The 19,880-nt window shown below is 48.0% G+C and overlaps 1 protein-coding gene across 5 annotated transcripts in view; it reads left to right on the forward strand.

Moving 5' to 3' along the window:
* The window catches only part of ZMYM3 (zinc finger MYM-type containing 3), a 1,331,158-nt gene that overhangs the window by 1,006,729 nt on the left and 304,549 nt on the right, over window positions 1–19,880 (forward strand). For all 5 annotated transcript variants that reach the window (XM_069612373.1, XM_069612372.1, XM_069612371.1 and 2 more), the window contains one exon: window positions 17,158–17,326. In XM_069612373.1, coding sequence (XP_069468474.1) covers window positions 17,158–17,326 — 169 coding nt within the window. The remainder of the gene's footprint in view (window positions 1–17,157; window positions 17,327–19,880) is intronic.

Genomic DNA, 19,880 nt, shown 5'->3' on the forward strand with positions numbered 1-19,880 from the left:
CAGCCAGGCTTATCTCAAGAGGGGTCAATGTGTGCTGTAGGGGAGTTGCGCAGATATTCACAGTGACAAGTATTCAAATAAACACTTACACACAAGGATTCTTGAATAAACCATTATCAATTTGTTTATCAGTCGGTTACAATAAGCCTTCTTCAGAAGGGAGCAATTTAAATGTAACGCACAAATAAACTTCAAAACTGTACACTCTTTAGCTTCAAAGTCAGTAAAGACCCTTTTGGGATGGCCCACACACAACCTACACCAGAGGTGACTTCAATAACTAGGGTGCTGGGGACATTAATATCTTACTGTTTGCATTTAGAATCCTTTTAGAAGTTAGTAAAAGGGAAAGGTTATTAGAACATTGAAGAGACCACAAATATACTTAAGCAGGCAAATACTTTTGGGTCCCCTAAGAAGAGTCATTCAGTACAATAGGCTAAGCCAAAGTCAATGGGCAAAAGTCTTCTATGGTATGAAGCACTTCTTGCAGATAGGTAAGAAAAGTCTTTGCACAATGTTTTCGAAGTCTTTGAAGAAAAGAAGAATCAATGTAGGGCCACAAGCTGGTTAGACTTGTGAGTAGGAGAAGAAGCAAGCAAATCTACAACAAGAGGTCAGTTCTATCAGACTTTTACAGTACCTTTTTTATTGAAGAAAAAATGCAGCAAATATCTTCTGTTCCTGAGCAGCTCTGCAGATCTCTGTTCCTGGGCCTCAGTCATGTGGACAAGAGAGGACTTCTATGGACTCCTGCAATGGGACGGTCACCGCTCGCAACCAGCAATCTTTCCACCAACTTTAGGCAGGAAGTGCAGACAAGGGTGCTGGACATGCAGTTCGGTGATGATTTGTTTGGAAAAGGCTGCATATGAATCTCTTCATGCCATATAGACCTGCACAGACGGCACGTGCCCTGGGCAAGCTGTAACAGCACCATTCGTCCTTTTGTTCCTCAGGAGGGTAGTCGGACAGATCGAAAGGTTTCGGCAGAGGATCGTCCTCTTACCGCCATCCCTCCCTCTCCCGTTCAACGACCCAGGAAGCTTACAGGGGTTGTTCCAAGGCCTTCGGAGGTGGCCAGCGTCGTTGTGAAGCCCCCGAAGGCAGTGTGCCAGCCTCCAAGCAGGACTTAACCGGCCAAGACATCAAGCCCCCACCCCTGCACCCAGATGTTAGGCTGGCTGGTGAACGTAGTTTGCGTGTGGGAAAACTTCTCCACTGTTCGATTAGTGTTGTACGCTCTCTCCCACGGACGCACTTTGGAGTTTCAGCTAAAGTGTCTGCGGATTCCCCAGAGGCTAGGCACAAACTACACATCCCTCAGCTGCGGCTGGCGGTCCGGGCTATGTTCAACAAGAAGGCGATAGAGCTGGTTCCAAAGTGGCTCCAGAGTTTACTCCAGATACTACTTAGTAAGAAAGAAGACCGGCAGCTGGAAGACCATTGTCGATCTATGATGTCTCGACAAGTACATAAAGTCCCAACGATTCAGGATGGTCACGCTGCCATATGTGCTCTGCCAACTGGAGGAGGGAGACTTCCTGTTGTCGCTGGATCTAGAGGACGCGTACTTCCACATCCCCATTCACTAAAAACATTAGTTCCTGCACTTCGTCGTACAGGGGAAACACTACCAGTTCAAGGCTCTTCCCTTTGAATTGAAGTCGGCACCCAGAGTCTTTACGAAGTGCCTGGCACCGGTGGCGGCCCTTCTGTGCCTACAGGGAATTCATCTGTACCCATACCTTGGCGACTGGCTCATCCGTGCCAAGTCAATGGACATCGTCGTCGATCACGCGGAGAGTACCGTCCGGCTGCTGACTCATCTGGGGTTTTCAGTGAACTATCCAAAGTCCTGCTTGATTTCATCGCACAACGTGCTGTTCCTAGCATCCAGGCTCAACACAGTATCCTGCCTGGCGGCCCCCTCAGAAGAGAGAATAGTAGCCATTTTGGGCAAGCTGCAACGGCTGTTAGCACTGAAGATTGCCACGGTGAGGACCATCAAGTCGCTGCTCGGCATGATGTTGTGTATCTACCTGATCAGGCTCTGCAGGTTGTGGATGCGACGGCTCCAGGAATTCCTGGACCCCTGCTGGATCCAGGTGTCTGGAAGCTTCAAGGACAGGATTGTGCTCCACAAGGAGTTCAGTCTGGCAATAAGGTGGTGGGGCATGCGCTCCCAACATCGCCGTGGGCACAGACTTCCAGAGCCCCCTGTACCAGGAGACTGTCACCACGGACGCTTACCTGGAGGGCTGGGGAGCTCACACAGGACGTCTCAACACCAGAAGCCTGTGGCTACTGCAGGAGGAGGAGCTACACATCGACGTCCTGGAACTGCGCGCAGTGTTTTGGGCCCTCAAGTCTTTCCTTCCGTCCCTCAGGGCATAGTGTTGATGGCAGGACAGACAATATCACCACCATGTTTTTACATAAGGAAGCGGGGGGGGGGGGGGGTCACCAGATCCCCGGTGCTTTACAGTGAGGCGCAGGAGTTGTGGCACTGGGCCGTCGTCCAAGAGATGTTTCTCATTCCGTTTCACCTGGCGGGAGTCAAAAACACTGTTGCCGGTCAGAAGGGAGCTGTGCTCTTACCAAGAGTGGGAACTTCGGCAGAATCAAGTGGACAACATTTTCTTCAGGTGGGTCAAACCCCAGATCAATCCATTTGCGAACGGCGACGAACACCAAGTACAGAAGATTCGCCAGCAGGTTCCACCAGCCGTGGAGCGTGGGGAACGCGTTCTATTTCCTATGGGAAGGTCTGTTCCTGTGCGCGTTCCTGCGGTTGCCCCTGCTACTATAAGTAATCGGTCCACTCAAACGGTGCCGGTGCAAGATGATTCTCAATACCCCAGCATGGCCAAGGCAGATTTGGTACCCGGACCTTCTCAGCCTGTCAGTCACCTCCAGTCAATCTCCCAGTGGTTGCAGATCTGCTTGCCAGAGAAAGAGGTGCAATCCAGCACCATAACCCAGGATTGCTGAACCTGTAGGCTTGGCTCCTGCAGCCTTAGAGTTCAGTGGGTACGAGCTGCCGGCAGACTGCAAGGAGGTCCTTGCCAGAGCTGCTTCGACTCTTAAGTGCTATGTGCGTCTGTGGAAGTGGTTCGCGACTGGGTGCTGGTCGCAGAAGTTCAACCAACTGCGGCCCACAGACCCTCAGATCCTTCTGTACTTGTTGTCTTTGGCCAAGGTGGGGCTGGCGCACACTTCCATCAATGTGCATCTGGCGGCTTTCTCACGCTACACCAGGTCTCTGGGACGGTCGTCTCTTTGGTCTCAGTCTAGTCAAGGAGTTTCTTAAAGGACTGTTTTGATCGTTCCTGCCGGTGAAGGCGCCCACCCCGGCGTGGGAACTCAACATGGTTCGGACGAGGCTCATGGGGGTGGGGGCTCTTCGAGCCTATGCATGAAGCCTCTCTCGAGTACCTTTCGTGGTAGACTGCTTTCCTTGTTGCTATCACCTCTGCTAGGAGACTAGGTGAGATCCAGGCCAAGTCCTGCACGCGGCCTTATCTGACTTTCCACGATACGAGGGTGGTGCTACGGACGCACCCTTCCTTCGTGCTGAAGGTTCTGTCAAAATTCCATCGCAATGAACCTTTGGTGTTGCCTGTGTTTTTTCAGACGCCTTTGTTGCTGGCTGAAAGGACTCTGCACTTACCTGATGTGGCACGTGCTCTGAGTTTCAGGAAGTCATCTCAACTTTTTGTGAACTTTGGTCCTGTGAACCATGGGAAGGCCTTGTCCAAGGCTTCTATCTCCAGGTGGCTCTCCAGCTGCATCTATTATTGTCACCGGTTGGCAAACCGACTGCTGCCTGGCAGTCAGAGAGCCCATTCCACCAGAGTGATCGCTGCGATGACGGCGTTCCTGTCTGGTGTGCCACTGCTGGACTTCTGCAGGGCTGCTACGTGGAGGTCTACACGCACCTTGATGAAATTCTACTGCGCCGACAGGGATTCCAGAGAGGAGTCCATGGTCGGCCAAGCAGTGCTGTGCAACCTGTTCGCTTTACTGTACTGCTATGTATTGTTTATTCATGAGCATGTGAATCCATGACCGACCCCAGGCTGGTGAAGGAACAAGTTACTTACCTGTAACTGTTGTTCTCCAGCACGGGTCTGGCATGGATTCACACGCAAAGCCTCCCTCCTGTCCCTCTGCGACTCTTCTTGGTACTACTGCAACTTTATGTGCTACCAAATCTGAAGATGGCTGCCAGAGGAGGGCTTAGGGAGAGGGCAGTCATTGACTGGGGGTAGTATGACCCAGAACTCAGTGATAGGTTTATAGGAGAAAGACAGTTTATAAGTGAAAGTGAAACTGTGTTTTCATTTACCGAGGATTAAAGTAACTTGTTGCTTTCTCACAGCCTAGCTGTCACTCTCACAGCAGGGTGGCTGCCCTCCAAGGACAGCCAGCCGCCCAATCACCTTTGGGTGCATTCCTGTAACCAAGGGGATTAAGCACAGGAGCCTTACCCAGAGTCTTTAGCTCACTATCTTTCACAGAGGAGAAATATCCTAAACATATCAGTTTTTCAGAGGAGAATTGCCTAGCATTTCGGTGCTGGACTGCCCCAGGGCAGGACAAAGACTGACATGTTTAGGAAATTTCTCCTCTGTGAAAGATAGTGAGCTAAAGACTCTGGGTAAGGCTCTTGTAACCAGGACTCGTATCTGGCAGAGAGTCTCCCAGGACCCCCTTGTTGTTTGCATTTGTTGGAGTGGACAAATGCAAATTTGTAAATCGTACTGCCACTAGAGACAACCGCACATACGACTAGTCCCGCATTCCCTCTACATTAAAACAGTGAGCCCAGAGTTGCTGCTGCCTTGTGGGCCTTACCTGGTGGTTCAATGGTAGGAGTAGCTAACAGTTTATTCTATGTTTATTTAAGGTTTTCACAGAACTGGTGAATCTTCCTGACCTGGGTCAACCCCAGAACGTTTTGCTTTAATAGTGGGAACCTTTTTCCACACGCCCACAGACAATATCCCAAACGATAAATAATGGTGCTCTAGCATCCAAAATGCTTTAGCCAATAGAATGGCTATTCTGCAGACTAAAATAGCCAACAAAAACCTTCCTTGCACTCTGAGTCGCATCCCTGCCCACCCATTGTTACCCCCAACATTGCTACGCCTTTCAGCTTCACTAATATCTCCATACTGGAAACAGAAGGTTTTAGGGATAATCTAACCTTTTGTAACTGTCGGGGTGATAGCTGCCCAGCACAAATGATCAGAGATGCAGCTAGAGATTTAGTACCCTTCATCTCCAAGCTAATCAACGCCTCATGCACTGTCCCAATTAACCTCGAATCCTGGGTACTACCTCACATCAAGAAACAGACCCTAGATCCGGCCATCCCCACCAATTAGACCCATTACGACGGTCCCATTCCTCCTCAAAATCATTGATAAGAGTAGTCTACCTCCAAATCCACAGCTACCTTGAGGCAAACCTCCTACTAGGATCGCGCCAATCCGGATTCAGACCACATCACGGGACCGAAACGGCTCTAATTGACTTAAAGACACAAATAGACGAGTTGAACTACAAAGGTGTAAAACAGCTATGCTACTCCTCCTCGACTTATCGGCAGCATTCGACCTGGTGGATCAGTTTTCTGCAAACACCAAGCGTCAGCTGCATATTTCTGGAGTGATGCTATAGCCTGGGTACAATCTTCCTAGCTAACCGTACAAGGAGTGTTCTCCCCATCAGCCGACCCAATCCAAATTACCGGTGGCTTTACACAAGGTTCATGCGTCTCAGCAACCATGTATAACATCTTTACCAAGCCACTCTGACAAACTTGACAGGCTGGGTGTCACATACACTAATTATGTAGAGGATACCCCTTTCAGGCAATTTCGCCGAAGACACGGCTTTGGTAAACAGAGGATATACCTCCTCATTCAGGCATGGATGGCCTCACATGGCCTCAGCCTGAATGACGACAAAACTGAGATCCTGATTCTGGGTTCTGACTCTAACCTAAAAAAAACTCAGCCCCAGCTACGCTGCGTTCAACATCGATGGCAACGTGATAAAAGTAGTAACTGAGGTAAAAACACTAGGCTTTTACCTTGATTCTAGATTATCACTAAAAAGACAAGTCCGCTCCATGGCTTCATTCACAGCTTACACCTGTAAACTGATTAGAGCTTGTAGACCCTTTTTATCTGGAGCTAGCTGCATTACGCTTGCCAATACATTAATAATGTCTAAGCTAGATTGTAATGCCCTCTACGTAGGCGCTAACAAAAATATCCTGAATAATATGCAAATACTACAAAGTAAAGCCCTGAGAGCAGCTTTGAATATACCCCGCAGAGTGCACATCTCCAACATCAGAAGAGACCAGCACTGGCTAGAAAGTAGCGGAAGGATACTTCTCAAAACATTATCCCTCACTTTCAAATGCCTCAATAATGCAGCACCTCCCTATCTATCTGCCAGACTGACCAGAAAAGTCTACTCGCCATACTAGATCTTCAAACCACATCGGTTTAGAAATTTCAAGATTTAGACTATCCAAAGCTGGTCTGGTGGAGGTAGCTTTCCAGTCAAAGCTGCCCTTTCCTGGAATGCACTCCCTACTGCCTTTAGAACAGAAGAGCCATATTCTAGATTTAGACGTACCTTGCTGAGCTGGTTTCGAACCAAGGACATCGAAGAAATGACTCTACCATTTCTCCCACTTAACCTCCTGACCTTAGGACTATCTACGCGTTTCTTTGTGTACTACACTATTGACAGACTGTAAATTGTATACAATGTAATTTGCTTCATGTTTATGTATTGAACCTTCATGTTGTAACTAAGCTTCAAATATTCTTGTAACTGCTCCGCCCAGCTACCAGAGGGTTTGGTGCGCATTACCAAATAAACAAACTAACTCACAGAATCTTTAACTCTTTATCGGTGTAATTTTTAAGACTCTCCATAGTGGCTTTTTAAAGTTATCCTCTTTAATAACCTATTGGCAATAAGGGTATGTTGTTGCTGGGTTGCCCTAGGGGCTCCCCTTTTAACTTTGTTTTGCTAACCTTGAGAGAACTACAATTCCCAAGGGTGGTACTTCTTTCTAGAATGACTCCAGAAATCTGAAGCTGGCGATTTCCATCTGCTAAAATGATGTTCGCCAAAAATAGCACCAATCAACCTCCACTAGATCTCATCCCACTTCCCAGTCTCCCGCACAAACTGAAGCAGGAACCTACAGTGTTCATTTACCACCCCCTTTTCCAACTAAACAGATCAGGTAACCTCTGTACCACCACCCCACTGCCACTGCCACTCATCAGGACTGAGTAATTCCCGCTGCACATCAAACTTCACACAATCCAACATATAATGAGGCACGGCCTCTGGGCATCCGCAAGCCTCATACGCCACTGATGTAACTCTACCCATTAAATCCCGCCAACCCTGCATGACGCACCCTAAGGTGATTCAAAATAGTTTCCTCTCTTCGTGTCAACTCTACACCCCCCTCAAACGCCCTAGCCCGCACTTCCCTGCACACTGCATACAACTGCCATCCCTTTTAACTCCTATCCCATTAATTCTCAAGGGTAGAAAGAATCTTTGTTCCCTTTTTACATTTTATTTTGTGTAACCAGCACACCCCATCTTGTGTGGAGTGCTGGGGAGATGCAATGTATCCCCTTTGACACTAAAACTGTAACAATCTGTTACAGGGACAAGCTCACCTTCAATGGCTGGTGGCAGTGATGCATTGTGTGAATTTAGTGCACCTTAACCACAGGCTGTGTTCACAGCTACAGTAAAGACACCTAAGGGTGCTCAATTTACCAAAATGGCCCCTGTCTTCTTTTTTTGCCATTTTAGTGTTTTTTGTCCTTTTTTGTTCCTTCTCCTGACATCCAGGGCAGGAAAACCCCTTTGTGTGATTTAATCTTCGGCAGGAGTCCCCTCGACTCCCCGCCCAGGCTCCAGTCTGTCTGTGAGGGCGGGAAGCGAGGGAGTGGTCCACAACTCCACAGCCCTTTGTCTTCCCCCCCCTTTCATGAATGGGTACAAATCCCAGTGGGGGGGGCTCGCTGTCCTTATTGGACAACCAGACCGCTCCTCCTTGTAAAATTCAGGGAGCGAATGCAGAAGCTGTGTTGTAATTCCTGATAAATACTGCAAACCTGGAAACTGGAGACAAGTCAACCACTGGAACTGAAACCGAAGTGGATGATTAAGGATAAGCGGCAGAGACGATTTCCAGCAACCGGAGAGCATGCTGTGTAACCCGAGCCTGCTGTAGCCCTTCCTTCCAATCGACCTGGGGACTCCAAAAACGTTGATCCTGACACAGAGCCTGGTGAGACCCACTAGACTCAAGACCTGCATTTTAAGCCATGCCACGCGTTGCTTCAACCTTGCGTTGCTTCATTACCTTGGGACCTCTATCCACTGTGCTGTGCACAGTCTTCTGAATTTTCACAACTCGCTGAAACTTTGTGGGCGTCCTGGTGGATCTCGAGGGACACAAATCAAGTCCGAAAAGTCCCCTCAACAGAGTGCTGGACCTTTGTAACAACGAGAATTCAACTGCGATTTTCTGTCTTCTGTGCTCCTTGAAAAGGAGCCAAATCTGCAGAACTGCATTCAGCTGTGAGGAAAACCTTGACTAGAGCCTTATCCATTGATCCCTGCTGCAAGGTTCCTTCTGAGGTCTTGTTTTCAGTCACCATGACAAGGAATTCACTGACCGGTTATTTGGCTGCAGACCCTTAAGTCGTCCTGCTGCAAAATCTTATTCAATGCTGAGGTACTGTGTTGGCTTGGGTATGTACTTACCTTAAACCTGTTAGGATTTCTGTGTAGCTGTGGGTTGTTTTCTGTAATGGGGAGGCCTCTCATCCAGTGCACCAGGTCCAACTGCTAGAATCCTGCTAGGGTGTCTTCTGTGAAGCCCCTGGACCCTCTTCTAACTCAGCGAACATTGACCCCTCTTGAGATAAGCCTGCCTGCTGAACACACTACCAACCTTTGTAGTGCAGACTTATACCAAAGGTTGGGTTCCTATTGCCAGGAGGTCAGGGTTGTTGTAGTGCACCAAAGGGTACTGCATACGATCTTGCCTAACAGTCCCCCAACTGGCTCTTGCTTCCCCTGACTTGCTGCTAGCCTGTCCAGAATAGGTCTATATTAGGTTGTTGCCTACCTAGAATAACTGAGTCATTCAGTAAAGTGTAACATTGGGTTTTATTTTGTTAGGCAAGATTGTATGCAGTACCCTTTGGGTGCACTACAACAACCCTGACCTGGCAATAGAAACCCAACCTGTTGTATAATTCTGCACTACAGAGGTTGGTAGCCTGTGGAGCAGCCAGGCTTATCTCAAGAGGGGTCAATGTGAGCTGGAGGGGAGTTGTACAGAGATTCACACAGACAAGTATTCGAACAAACCCGTACACGCAAGGTTTCTTGATAAAACAATTATTAATTTATTTACCAGTCAGAATAAACCTTCAGAAGGGATCAATATAAAACACCAGACAAATGTACTTCAAAAATAAACTCTTAGTTATCTAAATCAGCAAATACCCATTTGGGACGACACACAGGCACTACCTACATCCTCAGGTGACTTCAATAGCTAGGGTGCTGTTGGCATTCATATATCACTGTTGCATTTAGAATATTCTTGGTAGTAGTGTTAAAGAGAAGAGAGTTAAAGTATTTACAGTTATTCTTAAGTAGGTAAGTAATTTCAAAACAACCCCTTAATGCAAAGTCAGTTAAGCCTTTCCTGGAAGGAAGGCAAAACACTTAAGCAGAAGAGAGCTGTCATTCAAGGAGCCACGCCAGCCAATGTTAAGTTGGCAAAAGTCAAGGGGAACTGAAGCACTTCTTGCAGCTAAGTAGAAAGTATTTTTCCAAGGTTTAAAAAATCTTGGTAGAATAGAAGAAATCAAAGTAGGGCCACATGCTGATAGGCTTGTGAAGTAAAGAAGCTTCAAGCAACTCTACACATGCAACCAAGCAAGTCTCCAGGACAAGTGGCTACACAACAAGAAGTAAGTTCTCTTAGACTTTACAGTACCTATTAGGCTGAAGTAAAAGGGCAGCAGATGACTTCTGTTCCTGTGCAGCTCTCGCTGTTCCTGGACCTCAATCGTGGGGACAAGAGGGATTGCTTCTGGGGACGCCGGCTATGCAATGGGACGGTCACCGCTCGCAACCGGCAATCTTCAAACAAGTGGCACTTCGGAGTTTCAGCTCCTCGCGTCTAATCGCAAATAGCAACACTGTGGTTCCTGGCTGTCGAGATGGGCTTTCCTTTCTTCTGGGGTCCCGCACTCTGTTGAGGGGGCTCAGGCTCGGTCTGTCCTGCTTCCCGAGAGTCTGGAAGATCTTCCTGGAGTTCTTGGCCAGCTTAAAAGCAAAAGGCACACAATCTGGTGTTCCTCTCCCTGCCGTTTAGGTTTCCAGCCCCAACTCTGTGGAAAGTCAACCGGCTGCGAGAGAATGTCCAGGTGGCTTACTTTGAAGTTGGTAGGTCCCACCAACTCAAGGGAAGAAGTCATCCTTGCAGGGGCTTCTCTTTCGATAAGAATTTCGAGTTTGAGCATAGCAGCAGGGCTTCACCGGACAAACCAACGGTCCAGGAATTGCAGCAGGCGTCCTCTTCAAGTTCTTCGGTTACTTCGTCCAGTGGTCGACTCTGCCTTCCAAGCGTAAAGCCTCGCCTTTTATTCAGTTCTGCCCATTCATTCCAGCCTAGAGGTCAGTTACCCAGCAGGGTGGCTGTCCTTGCCGGACAGTCAGCCGGCCAATCACTACAGAGTGAATTTCGGTCTCCTAGGAGACGAAGCACAGGGAGTTTTGGGCACCTCCCTCACTTTCTGCTCACCAGACTACCTGGAGCCCGAGGCGGGCTTCACTCGTGAATCCCGCCAAAGGCAAAGGGACCAAACCTGGTTTGGCACGCAGAGGAAATCTCAAGCAGGACCTTTCCACAAAGAAATGGGGAAAAAAGAAGACCGGGGCATTTTGACAAAAAACTAATAATTTTTCTTTCCTTTAACAGGGAGACTCCTGGCCTTACACATTTCTTTCAGTTGTTCTGTCAAAATGACCAGGGCTTCCTGTTAGGGAGAATTCTCAAAAATATGCTAATTCCCTTCACCCTGGAGACCCCCCCAGCAACTTTGCTGGATTTTGAGGACTTGATTTTGTTTTTTTACCTGGAGAGTGCAACCCTTTTTCCCACATGTATTTTGATGTGTTTTACCTTTTTTGTTTTCTTTGGTTATGGAGTCTAACCAACTCCATAGGCATCTTTTTCAATTATCACACAGCACCCTCAGTGCAGTGACACAGGGAAGCCTTTCAGGCTTTCCCAAGGTTTAACTACCTTCTCTGGGATAAACTACTGTTTCCCAGAGTAAGTAAAGTGAAATTGACTTTACTAGTCTTTTAAATTTCTAGACCCAGCACACGCTATCTTACAATAGAGTCCTGGAGCGGTTACTTGGTATCCCCTGTGTCTAGATACTCATGTAGCGTTCAAATGCTACCCTTTCCTCTCAGGATGGCTGGTGGCAGTGGTTTTACAACGAAGTACCATGATTTTTCCCGTCCGCAAACTATTTGTAGATCCGGTAACGTTAAATCGCGGAGACATGTTTTTCAAGATGGCACCCAGCCGTCGTTGCTAAAATGGTTCCCGGTCTTCTTTTTTCGCCATGTCTTTGTGGAAAGGGCCTTTTAGAGATTTTCTCTGCGTGCCAAACCAGGTTTGGTCTCTTTGTTCATTCGCCTTTGGCATGCTTCAGGAGTGAAGACCGTGTCTGGCGTAGGCAGGTAGTGTGGGAGGTGCCCGAAACTCCCTGTGCTTAATCTCCTAGGAGACCCAAATGCACTCTGTGGTGAATGGCTGGCTGACTGTCCGGCAAGGTGGCAGCTAGGCTGGAATGAATGGGAGAGAGCAGAATAAAAGGCAAGTCTTTTTGCTTTGAAGGCAGAGTCGACCACTGGACGAAGGAACCGAAGAAGAGCTTGAAGAGGACGGCTGCTCCAACTCCTGGACCGTTGGTTTGCCCAGTAAAGCCCTGCTGCAGGTCCAAATCACCAAGTTTGCATCGACGGAGAAGCCCTGCAAGGACGACTTCTCCCTTTTTGAGTTGGTAAGACCAATCATCTCCCAAGTAAGCCACCTGGACACCCATTTTGGAGCTGGTTGCATTTCCTCCGAGTGCTGCAGGAAACTGTAGAGCCAGGGAGAGGGACACCAGATTGTGTGCGTTACTTGTTAGCCGGCCTAAAGCGTTTGGAAGATCCTCTGCGCTCCCACTATGTCTGATCGACCAAGCCTGACCCCCCTCAGCTGATTGTGGGACCTCAGAAGCAAGGACAGTCCCCCTTGATAGCCAGGACCAGTGTTACCAGAGCGGTAGCTGAAATACAAAACAGCCACTGAAATAGAAGTTTACCAGTTGCAAGTTTTTGACCGTCCCAGTGCAGTGCAGGAGTCCCCCCGACGTCCTCCCTCTTGTCCCCACGACTGAGGCCCAGGAACAGCGAGATCTGTAGGAACTGCCAGGAACAGAAGTCATCAGCTGCATCTTTTTCTTCATTGTAAGGTACTGTAAAACAAGACTAAGCTAACTTACCTCTCACAGTGAAAGTGCTTGAAACTTTTGCAACTCACAGGCCTATCAGCTTGTGACCCAACATATGATTCTACTTTTTACAAACTACTTCTAAGAATTTGTGCAGAGACTTTTTCCTTTACTTACCAGAACCACTTTCTTATCCAAGACTTTAGCCCATTGACTTTGGCCTAGCCTATTGAATTGACTCTTCTGTTAAGCTCAAAGTATTTGCACTGTCTAAGAATAATTGTAACCTTTTATTCTGATAACCTTTTGCCTTTTACTCCTCTTGAAAAGTATTCTGAATGCCAACAGTAAGATTTTAATGTCCCCAGCACCCTTGTTACTAAAGTCACCTGTGGGTGTAGGTTGTCTGTGGGCCAGCCCAAAAGGGTCTTGCTTGATTCAGAAACTTAGAGTTTACAGTATTGAAGTATATTTGTGTTACTATGATTGCCTCCTTCTAATGAATGTTTTATCACTGACTGATAAAGTATTGATCCAAGAAACCTTGAGTGCAAGAGTTTATTTAAACACCTGTGATTATAGACCTCTTTGTAACATCATTACTGCTCACATTCCCCCCTCTTGAGATAAGTCTGGCTGCCCAACACGCTACCAATACTGTGTAGTACAGACTTATACCAAAGGTTGGTCTGCTTACACCTGTAGTCATAGTTGTGTGTAGTGTTCCCAGAAGGTACTGCATACAAACTATGCCAAATACTTCCTGACTGAAGTTATCCATATTTGGCATGTTTATACAATTGCTATTCTAGTGGAGTTTAGCCTTGTTAAGATTTAGTAGAACAAAAGCAAAGAAAACCGTAGTGTAACAACTCTACAATATATCCTCACTGCATGCCACCAGTGTTAAGCATGATTGTATGCAGTACCCTTAGGTGCATTACCACAACCCTGACCAATAGTAACCCATCCTTTGGCATAAATCTGTACTACAGAGGTTGGTAGTGTGGGCGAGTAGCCAGACTTATCTCAATTTGAGCTGTAAGGGAGGTAGAGTTTCACAGTGACAAATATTCAAGCAAACACTTACACACAGGGTTTCTTGAGAAAACAATTAATTTAACATTCAGTTAATCTAAACCTTCTTCATAAGGCAGCACGGTAAGACACCACACAAACATACTTCAAAATGATACTCTCTTTCAGAATCAGTAAATACCCACTTGGGATGTCAAACAGCAAAGACCTACATCCACAGGTGACTTCAATTGCTAGGGTGCTGTTGACATTAAGGTATTACCGTTGGCATTCAGAATTAGTTAAGAGCAAGTAAAAAGAAAAGATTATTAGAGCAAACAAGATACCACAAATATTTCTTAAGCAGGCAAATACTATCAGATCCCCCAGTAAGAGTCACTCAGTTAAAACCGGCTAAGCCAAAGTGAATAGGCAAGAGTCTAGATAGGCAGAAGCACTTCTTTGAAAGTAAGTAGAAATGTCTTTGCAAAGTGTTTTAGAAGTCTTTGAAGAAAAGATGAATCAACGTAGGGTCACAAGTTGTTAGACTTGTGAGTAGTAGAAGATGCAAGCAAACCTACAGCAAGAGGTACGTTCTCTTAGACTTTGTATAGTACCTTTAAAATGAAGAAAAGATACAGAAGAGGGCTCCTGTTCCTGTGCAGCTCTGCAGATCTCACTGTTCCTGGGCCTCAGTCTTGGGGACAAGAGGGAAGATGTCGGGGGGGGGGGGGGTAGTGGGCGGGACCTGCACTGCACTAGGACGGTCAAACCTTGCAACCGGCAAACTTCACTTTCAGTGGCTGTTCAGTGTTTCAGCTCCTCGCGTCTACCGCAAATAGCAACACTGCGGTTCCTGGCTGCCAAGGTGGACTTTCCTTGCTTCTGGGGTCCCGCACTCTGAGGGGGCTCGGTCAGTGCTGCTTCCTGGAAGTCCGTAGGATCTTCCTGGAGCTCTTGGCAAACTTAAAGGCAACGCACACAAACTGGTGTTCCTCTCCCTGGCTCTACGGTTTCCCGCAGCAACTCTGTGGCAATTCAACTAGCTCCGAGAAGGATGTCCAGGTGGCTTACTTTGGAGTCGATTGGTCTCAACAACCCAAGGGGAGAAGTCATCCGTGCAGGGGCTTCTGTCGATGCGAACTTCGCAAGTAGGCACTGCAGCAGGGCTTCACCGGGCAAACCAACGGTTCAGGAGTTGCAGCAGGTGCCCTCTTCAAGTTCTTCTTGGGTTCCTTCGTCCAGTGGTCGACTCTGACTTCCAAGCCAAGAGACTAGCCTTTTATTCAGTTCTCTCCCATTCATTCCAGCATAGCTGCCACTCACCCAGCAGGGTGACTGTCCTTGCATTTGGGTCTCCTTAGAGACTAAGCACGGGGAGTTTCGGGCACCTCCCACGCTTCTTTCCTACCCCAGACACTCTGGAGCCAGAGGCAGGTTTCACTCTTGAAACCCTCCAAAGGCGAATGAACAAAGAGACCAAAACTGGTTTGGCGTGCAGAGAAAAACTCTAGAAATACCTTTCCACAAGAAAATGGCGAAAAAAGACTGGGACCCGTGTTAACAAAGGAGGCTCAGATGTCATCTTGAAAAACATGGCTCCCACTATTTAACGTTACCGGAGCTGCGAACAGTGCCCGGTCAGGAAAAATCATGGCAGTTTGTTGTAAAAGCACTGCCACCAGCCATTCTGAGAGGAAAGGGTAGTATGTGAATTTTACCTGAGTAACTAGACACAGGGGATACGAAGTAACCCCTCCGGCACTCTATTGTAAGATAGGTTGTGCTGGGTCTAGGAATTTAGAAGACCGGTAATATCAATTTCACTTGACTTACTCTGGGAAACAGTAGTTTATCCCGGAGAAGGTAGTTAAACCTTGGGGAAGCCTGAAGGGCTTCCCTGTGTCACTGCTCTGAGGGTGCTGTGTAACACAAATGAAAAAGATGATGCCTATGGAGTTGGTTAGACGTCATAACCAAAGAGAACACAAGGGTAAAACACATCAAAATACATGAGTGGGGGAAACGGGGGCACACTGTCTCCAGGTAATAAAATCAAGTCCTCAAAATCCAGCAAAGTTGTTGGGGGTCTCCAAGGTGAAGGTAATTAGCATATTTTTGAGAATTCTCCCTAACAGCTATCTACTGCATTATCCTCTCGTGCTTAGACTGCGCAAACTGTCTCTACCTAGGCGCTCCGGTGTTCCAACTAAGGAAACTTCAAAGAATCCAAAACGCTGCAGCACGCCTGCTCATCCGCATTCCCCAAAGAGAACACATCAGTTCTACAGTAAGAGTACTCCACTGGCTCCTAATTGGCCGCGTTGCCTGTGCATCACCCACCGGGCCATCCACAACACCGGCCTGGAATTCCTCCAGCGCTGCCACCCCTCATGAAGTCTCAGATCTCGCACAGCAGATCGCCTGGTGGTCCCACCCTAGAAATCCTGCAGACTGGGTGGATCCTCGTTCTCCATCCAAGCGCCACTCATCTGGAAATCTGGAACGCCCTACCCTTACACATTCCCAATATACAAGAGGCATCCTATAACAATCTTTCACCCTCCAGTTGTGCCCCTCTTCCCCTAGGGTCCTCCTCAACTCTTGTGCCCTCGTCGATCGGTACCAGAATCGCTGCTCATACTAATGTTTCAAGTCGAACTGGAAATGGCAAGACAAGCCATCCGCATCAGAAAAATAATCCATCCAAGCATACAGTACGTATACCTCACACCACTTGAGTGGACACGGCCACCCATCCATACACCATAGAATACAGCTATGGCTATGCCATTTCGGACAAGCTGCACACACAGCCTTCCGCAATGAAACACCAGACGTACTTCAACACCTCTGCCACTAGCATGCATTGACAACCTACGAAATAAGATTCCGTCTTGCTGGGCACACAGACTATTCTTCATCAATAGCTTTCCCAAACTACCATCTGCATCCAACCACGTGCCTGACCTTGGCTGCTTAGTGGTGCCTAGTCAGCCATCTGCGTCCTAATCCAGCAAAAATGCACACGGGCATCTCTTAAATTATACTCCTAGAACCTCTTACACACGGACTGCTGTCACCGAGGGAGTTCAATGCACAAAGCGCATTGAGGCCATACAAATGGGGAACGAGCGCTAGATAAAAACATACAATAGCTTCAAGCATAGTGTTGTAGTGTTTTTCTATAATGTGTTTATATGATCTGTGATAGTACTCGTGTCCCCCAATATTTATCTCGCCATACTTGTATTTAATTCATTTATTTGTACAATACATAGTGTTTCAGTGTTTCTTTGGATCATTTGTATTACAATTTCATTTGTACTTATTCTACGGCCCTCTCTGCCTTCCATGAACTTGCGTGGTACAGCCTTATACTAAGAATGGAGTCTTGTACTATCTCATTTGAATGTTTTACTACGTACTTGGGACTACAGAAAATCTGTCCTAACAAGCCCCTGTTTTGTTTCACAAACTCTAAGGTGGCAGAATTGCTCCTGAATACATTACTAATCTCTGCCCTTCTCTGCAGGGTCAGAAACGTTTGGCTATTACCGAGACCAGCTCCCGGGACTCCTTGAACAATCAACCAAGCATCACTGGCCTGAACCACTCTTACGGAGTCAACGCATGGAAGACGTGGGTGCAGGCCAAGTATGCAAATGGGGAGCCCAGCAAAGTAGATGACCCACGCTTTGGCTGTAAGTCATCAGAACGGTCTACTTGGTGGGGTGGGAGTGCCTTTGAAAGTGATTTTCAGGGATCATTACCCAGTTTTGTCCTGCCATGTGTAGATCTCTTTGAACCTGAGTACTGTGGTAAGTCAGAGATGGGAGTCGGACAAGGACATGTTTTTCAACCAAGTCGTTTTATCCAAGAGTCCCTACTCTTCAACAAAAAATAGGTGCTTGTTGGGATGTCTCTCAAAAATGTAGTCCTCTGTCCCAAGCCTATGCTAAATGCTAATCTCTGACCCTATCATTATAGCAAAAGGATAACATTAATTCAGCACAGGAAAGATCTATTTTCCGAGATTGCTTGGCTAGTGTGGCTAGTTGCTTGACACCCTCCCCCAAAGAGTTCTCCATGTTCTCCAGCATGGGGTCTTGCATGGATTCACATGCTCATGAATATTCCCAGTCTTCAGGCTGGGAATCCTCGGTAGGAGAAAAAACGGTTTGTTTTGTTTCTAAACTGTCTTCCACCTATAACCAATCACTGGGCTCTGGGGCATACTACCCTCAGCCAATGACTGCCCTCTACCTAAGCCCCTCTTCTGGCAGCCATCTTCAGATCTTTACTGCACGTTCAAGTGTTGGGAGTCCTTGTGTTTTGCTCTTCAAGCTTTTGTGTTTTTTCACTTTTCTGATAGGAAAATTCTAAGGGCAGAAATCGTTGAGTTCTTTTTGGAAGCTTCCCTCTTCAAGCTTTGCACAGCTGTGGTTTGAGGTATGTTTACTCGGATGATGAGCATTCCCAGTGCCTGTATTGTCTACACCCGTAGCATAAAAACGATTGTGAGATCTGCCGTGCCTTCACCAAGTGCACGATGAAGGATCGACTAGTCCGGTTGGCGGTGTGGCTCCAGACCAGGGCCTCTACCTCGGGTGATTCTCAGGGGCTCCGCCTCTTCCGCATCTTCCGCATCCAGCCAACCTGAGTGGGCTTCTAAGTCAATTGAGGGCACTCCATCCATGTGGGTCCAACACAAGGCCAAGCACCGCGAGTCTGCTTCTGTCGGGGTCGCCACTCCAGCTGGTCCTGTGACGGTCAGGGCGCGTTCTTAGTCTCCATCTGCTTTTATCTCCAGCCACCGCTCCAGCTCTTCATCCAAGAGGAAGTCAGCTACCCCAGGGAAGCTGTGGTAAATACCGGATAAGGCCGATCAGGCTAAGGTGTCTGAACCGCCAGTGAAGGAGAAGGCCAAGCAAGACAAGGTGTCCGAGAGGCGACCTCCCTGTGAAGGCCCAGGTGGTCCAGGCCAAATCATCATCCTCCTCGATCGAAATGGAGGTGGCCTCCCTGTGGAAGGCAAAAGGGACTGACCCCGCCCAGGTTGCCCCGTCGGTGGCCAGAGTGTGTCTCCCGGCCAGGAGAGAGTCTTTGTTCAAGCCGATAGTCAAGACCCTGGAGAAGAGTATGCCGGAACTCGGACGACCCCTGAAGACCCGAAGAAGACTAGGATGAGATACTTTCCGCCCACACCATCCACTGTGGTGACGACTATGACGGGAAAGTCTAGGAGATGCCTGCCGGAGGCGGCAACGTAGATACCGTTGACGGGGGCGACATAGGCGCTGGGCCCAGTGACCCTGTTCCCTAGGTGCCCCCTATAGATTTGTTGCAAGATATCCTCTCGACACGCTGGTGTCTGAGATCCAGAGGAGGTTGTCGACGACCCCACCAGCGGCACAGCCGTTGACACTGGGGCAGCCACCGGTGAAGAGGAGGAGGAGACACGCTATGCCTCCTTTCCAACTGTCGCTGCCCCTCTTGGGCCCCCCTCCTCCTCAGGACTGAAGACCGCCTCTGGCACCTGAGTGTCTGGGGTGGGCAGGAAGTGAAGGAGGTGCCCGAAACTCCCTGTGCTTAGTCTCCTAAGAGGCCCAAATGCACTCTGCCGTGATTGGCTGGCTGGCTGATTGTCCGGCAAGCACAGCCACCCTGCTGGCGGAGTGACAGCTAGGCTGGAATGAAAGGGAGAAAACTGTTTAAAAAGGCGAGTCTCTTGGACTTGAAGACAGTCGGCCACTGGAACGAAAGAACCGAAGACGAGCTGGAAGAGGACGGCTGCTGCAACTCCTGTTCCGTTGGTTTGCCCAGTGAAGCCCTGCTGCAGGTCCGAATTGCCAATTTCATCTCGACAGAGAAGCCCCTTCAAGGACGACTTCTTCCTAGTTCTTCCTAAAAGACTTCCCATTGTCACTGCACTGAAGATGATGCACAAAGATGCCGCCTATGGAGTCATCTAAACCTCCGTAATCAAAGAACACGAGTAAAACCTACATAAAAATACATGAGTGGGAAAAGAGGCTCACACTCTTTCCAGGTAAAAAAAAGTGTCAAGTCCTCAAAATCCAATAAAGTTGCTGGAGGGTCTCTAAGGTGAAGGGAATTCGCACATTTGAGAATTCTCCCTAATAGACACACCTTAGAGATTCAACAAAAGTGTCCTTGAATACCAACGGTGGCAGGACAGGAATAGCACATCCCTCAGCTGCTGTTGGAGGTTCAGGCCATGTTATGGAAAGGTGC

The sequence above is a fragment of the Ambystoma mexicanum genome, chromosome 5p, assembly GCF_040938575.1.
Source record: "Ambystoma mexicanum isolate Mex_15411 chromosome 5p, UKY_AmexF1_1, whole genome shotgun sequence".
Classification (NCBI taxonomy): domain Eukaryota; kingdom Metazoa; phylum Chordata; class Amphibia; order Caudata; family Ambystomatidae; genus Ambystoma; species Ambystoma mexicanum.